The sequence below is a fragment of the Rana temporaria genome, chromosome 8 (assembly GCF_905171775.1).
Source record: "Rana temporaria chromosome 8, aRanTem1.1, whole genome shotgun sequence".
In the NCBI taxonomy this organism is placed as follows: Eukaryota; Metazoa; Chordata; class Amphibia; order Anura; family Ranidae; genus Rana; species Rana temporaria.
In genome coordinates this window covers 13274210-13284478 of record NC_053496.1, presented here as the reverse complement: position 1 = coordinate 13284478, position 10269 = coordinate 13274210, and the positions used below count along the sequence as shown (strand labels likewise).

The window sequence follows — 10269 nt, the reverse complement described above, 5'->3', positions numbered from 1 at the left end:
TATAGGAAGACCCAAATACCCTCCCAGTAGCCAGCATATGTTAGAAACTGATTACTTGGATCTGCTGCTGGGAGACACCTGCTGATGGACACTGGAATTACAAACCTTCGACCAGGGAACCACAGTGCCACCAGCAGATGATCCAGGTCCTGACAACAAGATACAATTCGGAGACTTATGTAAGGGCTTGATCCAAACTGTCAAACCTGGTATTATTGCCGGCTGAGGAAAGGGGAAAGCATTTCCCTGAAATGTGTTGGCTTAATCTGATATCTTTGCACAACATACACTTTGATTTTACCTTTTCGTGTTTTAACCCGTTATACAGGGCACTACACAATACCCACCTCAGAGTTTTGCCATTTACAGAGTGTTCTCCAATATACCTCCAGAGAGCTAGCAGCCCGAGACCAGAAGTCCATCAAAATAGCACCTTCTCCTTCACAGTGGTTGATGTGCAGAGGCCTGAATTCTATGATAGGTCCAATAATATCAACTCCAATAATATCAACACCTTACTCCAAATAGTCTAGCCCCATCACACCTACACATCAGCTACCCTGAACACTAGTGGAAGAGTGGATTTTTTGCCGATCGGGGTGACAGGCATACCAGGGGGAACAAGCCAACCATGGCTAAGAAAACAAAAAAGTCTTCCCAAAATATATTGCGGTTACTGTACATGTTGAATACCATTGCCTTACTTTGATATTGACCGGCGTAAATAAGAAAATTCACAACCATATACATTACAAGGTTTTTATTAATTTAATATTTGCACGGTATTCTGTTATTGCTCAGATTTTATGGATTCCTGAAAAGATATGGTCTGTATGTACTGTTTTTACTTAGTGCAGTAATTTTATGCATCATATGAGCAATAAGCAAGTTTGGATTAAAAGATAACATTTTTTTATTGAAATCAACAGCATTAGATTTTTTTTCCATAGGTTATGCAATCTGGACCAAGAAAGCAGTACAGCAGTTTTGTCATTGAGCGGAGGGTGACCAAATCTTCAGAACTTGTTTTCCTGCAAGCAAAGAGACTAATCAGTTATACAACCTAGATGCATGGTTATCCCATAGTCAGACAAGACTACCAATATGCACAGTATATTGCCATGACCAGAACCCACCACCAGCTAGAACCCCTCATTTTCTATTCTGCAGGGAGGGAACAGGAAGTGAAGGGAACAGCGCCCCCTGCCCACCACCGCCTTTATCGGGATGGAATAAGATTTCCCCCACCCTTCCCCGATAGAATGCCCATCCCAGTGGAAAGAAATCCTCTTTCCTCTTGAGCACACAAGGTCTTTGACACCCAATCCTGGGAGATCTGGAAAAGAAAGTAGGAGGGGGATCTGAAGTATATAGAATGTCTCTCGCGATTCACATATCTCATGCAGGAGCCTGTCACTCACAGCAAGGGGCAGAAACAGGACTCCTATTTCTCTGTCAGTTTTTATCTAAAGCCTCGTACACACGACCGGTATTCCCGGCAGGAAAACTGCCAGGAGAGCTTTTGGCCGGGAATCCCGGCTGTGTGTATGCTCCCTAGCAGTTTTCCCATCAGGAAATCCCGACGGGAAAATAGAGAACCCTGCTCTCAATTTTCCCGTCGGGATTCCCGGCAGAGTGTTTCCTGCCGAGAAAACCGGTCGTCAGTAGGCTTACCTGTCCCAGGTAAACCCGCGCATGCGTGATAAGAGTTTGACGCATGTGCGGTATCATACAAGTTAAGTGTGGGGTGTAGCAAGATGGCAGCGAAATCGAATGCGACCAGCGCCGGCTCGTTGTAGTCAATGACGTCACCGCCATTCAAAAGAACGGCGGTTCTTTTGAATGGCTGTCTGTATGCACGGCAAGCTTGCTAGGAAAACCAACTTTTTTTCCTGATGGGATTCCCAGCTGTGTGTACAGGGCTTCACTGTAGATAGATAAGGACTGCTCAGAGCTGGATTAACTGTGGAAAGACTGGGTACAGATGACATGAAATCCTATACTGTACAAGGTGCAAGCCTTAAAAGAAAAAAAAATCCACTTAAAGCGGGGGTTCACCCAAAAATACATTTTTAACATTACATTGAGCCGAGTTGTTCTAATGACAATCAGCTGTTTTCTTTTTTTTCCCCCGTACATACCGTATTTTCACTGCCGCTTCTGGGTAGGTCTTCTGCGGGACTGTGCGTTCCTAATTGATTGACAGACTTCCGACCGTCGCATACAGCGACGGTCGGAAGCCTGTCAATCAATTAGGAACGCCCAGTCCCACAGAAGACATACCCAGAAGCAGCAGTGAAAATACGGTATGTACGAAAAAACAAACAAAAAAAACAGCCGATTGTCATTAGGACAACTTGGCTGAATGTAATGTTAAAAATTTATTTTTGGGTGAACCTCTGCTTTAAGTGGTGGATGAATTTGTTTGAAAACAATACATTGGGCTCTGTGCTTGAGAAACCAATACAACTGTATGCATTATATTTGTCATCATGCTTCTACATCAAATGAAAAAAACGGGTGCATCACTTTTATTCTGCATATTAGAAAATATTACATAGAATTATGCCAAGCAGCCTTACTTTGTTTAGCCTGAAGGAGTGCATGGGTGGTACAATACAGCAACGCCATTTTCTGCTGTTAAAAAAAAAAAAAAAAAGGGAAAATAAGATACAATACAAAGAGCAAAACAAAAACGAAAAAAAAAAAAATCGCCAATAAACAGCGCCAAATCTGTGTGCAAAACAGAATATGGACAGCAACAACAACAAAAAAAAAAAAACTCATCCAGCAGGTCTACTGACTTTATTAAAATAAGAAGCCATCGTCATAGGTTAGGGCAGGCTTAGATCTCTTGTCTGTGTCCCTGCCGAGGAGACTTCCTCCCCCAGAGACACCCAGGGCAATGCCAAGTTCAACTGCTAGGTTTTGCCTTCTACTTACTCTGGGAATTTTGTACCTTTATCCTACGTGGAGTATTTTACCATGTTAGCCAATAAGGGGTATCACTTAGCTTCTTCTCCGTTCCACCACCTCTGGCTCAGATCCTCTGCTCACCACTATTACTTGTAAACATTGAAGCAGTAGTGTATTTAGGTTTTGTGCTGCCCTAGGCCTGACTAAACTCTCAAGGCCACACCCCTTTATGTTTAACCCCACCCTAGACCCGCCCCAGTTTTTGAGTGGGGACACTAGTTCCGAGGGCCTGGGGGAGGGAGGCAATGGATTCCCTTAATTTGCAGGGATTTCCTCTCACTTCCTGTTTGGCTATGGGGCAGGAAGTGAAGGGAAATTTCTGCAATTGGACATGGATGGTAAAAAAATAAACTGACAGGGGCAGTGCGGCCGCTTCATGGGGGCGCTGAAATAATTTGCCTCTCAGCCCAATCTGACAGGGCATCCTATCCTATGATTAAGCGACGTAGGGCTGTCGCGATACGCGTGAGGAGGACACAGAGGGCTTGCTGGTGAAGTCACCTGCTTTGCGGCCGCAGAGCGGTGACACTCGATTGTACACACGCTGTTTAACACAGCAATGTTTGTGAGTGTATTCGTTTTTCTTTATTAAACTGATATCCTTTGGTTTTATGCTATGGAGGCATTCCTGTGTTTCTGTTTGAGAGCCTGAATGGGGAGGAGTGTGAGCCGTCTTTGGATCCTGGATTGTATTTATGTGACTGCAGAGCAGCTCCTGTTACAGGCTTGGTAAAAGCCTCAAGAAGGTAAGAGGCTGGTAAAAATAATCCCCACACTGAGGAAAATCGGGCTGGTTTGATTCACAGACATATGAGCACAATGTAACAAGTCTTCATTGAATGAGCACAATGTAACAAGTCTTCACTGAATTAACCACTGATCATCTGAATTGTTGAATGGAGCACAGATGCACTTTGCACTTTGGACTTTATTTTTAATATTTCATTATCACTTGATTGTGCACTGGATATAGTTTTATTCACTATCACTAATCCTGCAGTGATATTGTACTATCTGTTTTTGGACTATTATTTATGATTTTTTTATTTTTTTATTTTATATTTTATTTTATTTTTTATTTTATTATTATATTATTATATCTTTTTCATTGCACAGAAAAACAACAGTTTTATGATTGAACCGTTTAGGTTTGTAGGACACTTGCATTTTTGGACTTCTTTTCAGTTGTTGCTTTTTCCTGCATGTGTTTGCTAATTAGTAATTAACCACTACTTTCCAGGAGAGCTGGAGCTTTCATTCACTGCTATTATTGTTTTAATTATTAGCACTTTGCACTTGTTTTTCATCAAGCACTTTAAGGATTTATGACACATATTTTTTAAAAAAGGATTATTATCCCATGTACACTGTGCGGCCAGTCAGGCACTTTTATCCATTGGATTTCATTATTTATTCACTCGCAGTTCCTTCCACATCTAATTATTGATGTTGGATGGTATTCTTTGGGCATAGACCTCGAGTGTTACACATTTTTACCCCAGTAGAGGACGGACTCACTCTCATACTTTAGGAATCATTGTTTAGAATATTTTATTGTTTTAAATTATTGTCGGTTTTTAGTATTTGCAAGCGCCACTACATCCCCCTGTCTATCAATCTGACAGGGCAGCCATCACAAATTTTGGGGCCCCTTACACAGCTTTAGGCAGGGCCCCCCCTTGTGCTGACGAAAAAAAAAACAGTGTATTCTCTTCTTTCCTGACGCAAAATAAGCGTAAGCGTTGGGGCCCTGGGGACCATCGGGCCCCTTACAGGTGTAATGCAAAAAAATAATGCCTGTGCCCCCCTGATGGCAGCCCTGCCGGCCCATAAGACTGGCACTACACTAACAGTGTAGCACAAGTCGGCTGTGCAAACACAGATCCACGCCCTGTCAGCGGAGAGGAGACAGATTGTGTGTTCCCAGTAGAGGAACACCGATCAGTCAGCGCCCCTTGTCAGTCCCCTCCCCCTACAGTTAGACAGTTAGAATAACTCTTTAGGCAACACATTTAACCCCTTGATCGCCCCCTAGTGTTAAACCTTTCCCTGCCAGCGACACAGTAATCAGTGCATTTTTATAGCACTGATCACGATATAATTATGAAAAAAAAAAAAAAAAAATGCCACAAGTTTATCCCCCATTTTGTAGGCGCTATAACTTAACAAACACTTATTGCGTTTTTTACCAAAAATATGAAGAATACATATCAGCCTAAACTGATGAAAAAGTTAAATAAAAATTGGGATATTTATTATAGCAAAAAAGTGTTGCATGACGCGCAATTGTCATTCAAAATGTTACAGCTCTGAAAACTGAAAATTGGCCTGGGAAGGAAGGGGGTGAAAATGCGCTGTATTGAAGTGGTTGACAAACAAACATGACTGGAAAAAAAAAAATGCAAATCTTGGAATTTTTAATACTTTCAAGTGCAGAGCAGGGGTTTAGACCCCAGATCGCTCCATAAAGGAGTACTTGTCACCGCCTATTACTGTAATAAGGGAGGTTTACATTCCTTGCGACAGCAATAAAAGTGATCAGACATTTGCAACGAAAACGCATATGCATGTCTCGCCCTTAAAGCGGAGCTCCCCCATTAAAAAAAAACATTAAAATCCAGCAGCTACAAATACTGCAGCTGCTGACTTAATATATGGACACTTACCTGTCCTGGAGCCCAGCAACGTCTGCAGCAGAAGATGAGCAATCACTTGTCTATCTGCTGCCCCCACCGCCATCTTCAGTGAGGGAATCAGGAAGTGAAGCGTTCCGGCTTCACTGCCCGAATCCCTATGGCGCATGCGCGAGTCGCGATGTGCCGTCCTCACTGGTCCCTGCAGTGTTCTGGGAGCCGTGCGTTTCTCAGAACACAGCGGGCGGGTGTGGCAAGTGACGCACTACCTGCAGAGAGGACTCCCGGAAGTGGGCGCAAATACCTGTCTTAGACAGGTATCTGCACCCCCCTCCCCCTGAAAGGTGTCAAAATGTGACACCGGAGGGGGAGGGTTCCGATGAGCGGAAGTTCTACTTCCGCTTTAAATGTAAACGGTGTTCAAATTACACGCGAGGTATTGCCGCGATCGTTGCAGCAAGAGCATTAGACTTCCTCTATAACTCTAAACAGGCAACCGTTTACATTTTTTTAAAGCGTCGCCTATGGAAATTAAGTACTGTAGTTTGTTGCCATTCCACAAATGTGCACAATTTTAAAGCGTGACACGTTGGGTATCTAGTTACTCTGCGTAATTATCGGCCAATACCACTTTTAATCATGGACCAGCATTTTATTATCTTGGTCCTGAGCGCGTTACTGCAATTGGTTTTGCAAAATAATTAAGTCAACAGGCCCATTTGCACAATTTTCTTAGCGAATCAGCCTTATGTTTAGTGCATGTAATGCTTCAGGAAATTTTCAGCCATATATGTTGGGCATATTTGCATGTCATTTACTGACTGGCAATGCAGACTTCATTTTTTTTTTTTTTCACATTAATACACATCACCTGTTTATGTGCCTGTGTGGACAGGTACTATAAAAACAATGGTCTGCATTTTAGAAAAAAAATAAAAAAAATAGATCTGTAATTGGGATAAAAATGCAGATTTAAAAACAAAGGGCTAGATTGAGGTAGACTTACGACGGGCGTATCAGTAGATACGCTGTCATAAGTCCGCATCCACGCCGTTGTATATTTAAGCGTATTCTCAAACTGAGATACTCTTAAATGTTGCCAAGATACGATAAGGTAAGTCTCCTACGCCGTCGTATCCTAGCTGTCTATTTACGCTGGCCACTAGGGGCGTGTACGCAGATTTACGCCTAGAATATGTAAATCAGCAAGATACGCCTATTCACGAACGTACACACGGCAGTCGCAGTAAAGATACGCCGTCTACGTAAGGCGTTTTCAGGCGTAAAGATAAACCCACCAAAAACATGGCGCAGCCAATGTTAAGTATGGACGTCGGACAGCCGGCGAATTTTTCACGTTTTACGTCGTTTGCGCAACACGTCTGAATAGGGCTGGGCGTACGTTACGTTCACGTCCGAAGCATTGACTTTTTGCGACGTGATTTGGAGCATGCGCACTGGGATACTTTCACGGACGGCGCATGCGCCGTTCGAATCGTCATTTACGTGAGGTCAAGATTAATTTACATAAAACACACCCACCTCTTCCACATTTGAATTAGGCGGGCCTACGCCGGTCAATTTACGCTACGCCGCCGCAACTTACGGAGCAAGTGCTTTGTGAATACTGCACTTGCCCATCTAAATTGCGGCGGCGTAGCGTAAATAACATACGCTACGCCCGCAGAAAGTTAAGCCGCCGTACGTGAATCTAGACAAAAATGTGCAAGTCACCTGTCTCATAGAAGTCATAGACCACCGCTGTTCTTGGCTGGAAGTTTTCCACTCTGGGTCTCATTTCTAGTGTCATATTAAAGGAGACACCTTCACTGGTCATCTGCGAAAGGGAAGAAAAATAAACCATATAATTAATCGTCAAAAAAATTTAATAAAAAATGTGTTATTTTACCTTGCACTAAATTTATAAAAGATTGATCACAGGGGATTATGCAGAAGGGCTCTCCTCTAGTTAAGCCAAAAAAAAAGAAATTTAGCCTCATTGCAGTCCTTGGAGCAGTGGTTGATTGTTTTTATGTGGTCAGGGTTTCCTAGCTGGGTGCTTGATTTCTCTCACCTGCTTTTGGAAGAAGTTTTCAGAATATAGGACAGGGAGAGTCAAATGACCAGCATGAATATTATGTTCCAGCCAATCCCTGAGGATGGAATCCAGAAGATGACTGGGGAGGCGATATGTTTGGGAGGCCTTACTATAGTATTCTACCATCTCTAGGGAGGAGTCCAGTTCTCCTGGGACCACTACTCCTGTGATATGGCCACTAAGACAATTGCAGTCTGGGCCTCAGGAGCTGGGCTGAGGGCCTGGAGGAGATTGCTAATGGATTTTTGCTGGAAGGGAATGTTTGGAAGTCCAGGTCTGGGGAAGGATCTGTCAACGCCCTCAGTGAGGATAGTTACATAGTTAGTCAGGTTGAAAAAAAACACAAGTCCATCCAGTTTAACCACAAAAAAAAAAATCAAAATAAAAAAAAAAAACACAGTACAATCCCATACACCCAACTCCATACCCACAGTTGATCCAGAGGAAGGCAAAAAAAACAGCAGATTATGATCCAATTTGTTACAGCAGGGGAAAAAATTCCTTCCTGATCCCCCGAGAGGCAATCAGATTTACCCTGCATCAACTTTACCTACAAATCTTAGTACTCAGTTATATTATGTACATTTAAGAATCCAGGCCTTTCTTAAAGCAATCTACTGAGCTGACCAGAACCACGTTTGGAGGGAGTCTGTTCCACATCTACCTGTGGATGTTAGGTGGCAAGCAGGTCCTGGGGCATCATGAGTAGCGGTCTGCTCTTTTTGAAGCAGCGCGGTTGTAAATTTAGAGGGAAGTCTGAGAGTTACCGTATTTATCGGCGTATAACACGCACCCTAACTTTAAGAGGGAAGTTTCAGGAAAAAAACGTTCCACAAGCCCCTGCGTATAACACGCAGGTACAGTCTACCCTCTATTTTCAGGGTAAAAAAGTGAGTGTTATACGCCAATAAATACAGTAGTTTACTCAGACACATGTGATGTGTGAAAATTTGGCTTCTGTTTCAGCCATGGCTGTGCTGTGCGTGACCACCATTGTTCGCCTGGGGTGTAGTTACTCAGGCCAAGGGTGGCAGCAGCTAGGTCAGTGTGATTTGAGTATTCTCCCTCGGCAGCCAATCAGTGGGTTTGATCGTCCCGCTGTACATGCTGGGGAGGGGTACTTAGGGACAGACGTCACTGGACTGGGGTCGTGGATCCTGGGTCTGTCATCCCACCACACCCGTGTGTGGCCCTCCTGGCCGGGGGTGCGTGTTCCTGTAATCCTGGCTCCGGGGACCACGTTGGTCCGGGGTTGTGATCTTCTGAGTAGGCCCAGTAGGCAGATTGGGTCTACGCACTGGATGGTGATCGTCTTTCAGTTTCAAGTTCTACAAGAAGTTACTCTTGAGAGATCCGGGTGCTGAATCCTGTACTGTGAGGACTTTGGACCCAAAAGCATCTCCATCTGTGGGAAGGTCTGTGGCAAAGACTGTATCATTTTGTTTTTCAATGTGTCACCCGGGCTGCTAGGCTAGTGAGAGGCCTATCCGGATGCGCAAAACCCAGTCTGGCTAGAGTGGCGACGAAAGCTGTGTCACTGGAAGCAGGAGTGTTTCCGGATTGAAACTACGCACCTGAACCTATTACCCATTACCCTTCCACCTCTTCATTCACTTATTTTATCTTCCTATCAAGTTCAGCAAATAAATCTTAGAAAAAGTGCAAGATGTGGACATTAAACTTTTTCAGCTCTCATCCAATATCCTGGATGGTGAGGAAATAGAGGTAACATGCCACACGAAAATATCCTGCAGCTCTTACGGGGGTAGTTCTACATGAGTAAGACCTGATTTGGGAGTGTAGCATGTGCCTGCTTCCATAAGAATTTTCTGTTAAGGAGTTTGTATGCCCAGTGATTGATATCACTTTGGGGTATCCTGTGACCCTAAACCCCTCATCTGTCAAAGTTCATCCCCTAGATGGAAAGTTACAAAGGAGGATGTTCAGTCTGGCATTGTTGAGGGTGGATGTCAGGATCATTTATCAGCCTATCTTTCATATCGCAAGATCCCTTTATTCTAAGGTAATCCCTTTTATTTGTATAATTTGTTGAAGTGTAACAGACATTGTGCTTCTCCACAAAGCTACTGGGGTCCACTACCCCCATAGTACCAGGTGTGCCAAAGGAGGGTTTTGAGTAGTGTTGAGCAGAATATGCCATATTCGATTTCGCGATATATCTCGAATATATATTCGAATATTCGAGATATATTCGCTAAATTCGAATATTCGTGATATTTTATCGAAATTAAATGATTGCGATTTTTCGCTATTGCGAATGCGAAAATAATTGCGATTTTTTGATAACTGCGGTAGGAGCACTCTGATTGGCTCAGAATATTCGTGATATTTTATCGAAATATCGCAACATGCGAATGCGATATTTATTGCGCAATTTCGAGAAATGCTGGAGGAGCGCTCTGATTGGCTCAGAATATTCGTGATATTTTATCGAAATATCGCAACATGCGAATGCGATATTTATTGCGCAATTTCGACAAATGCTGTAGGAGCACTCTGATTGGCTCAGAATATTCGTGATATTTTACAATACAAAATAAT

General features: G+C 43.3%; 1 protein-coding gene across 1 annotated transcript in view; it reads right to left on the bottom strand.

Moving 5' to 3' along the window:
- Positions 1–745: 745 nt before the first annotated feature.
- The window catches only part of LOC120946685 (ovostatin-like), a 150048-nt gene continuing 140524 nt past the window's right edge, over positions 746–10269 (bottom strand). Inside the window, exons 34-36 of the mRNA XM_040361312.1 lie at positions 7344–7446; positions 2583–2637; positions 746–1031 (exon numbers count right to left, since the gene is read on the bottom strand). Coding sequence (XP_040217246.1) covers positions 2588–2637; positions 7344–7446 — 153 coding nt within the window. The 3' untranslated portion in view covers positions 746–1031; positions 2583–2587. The remainder of the gene's footprint in view (positions 1032–2582; positions 2638–7343; positions 7447–10269) is intronic.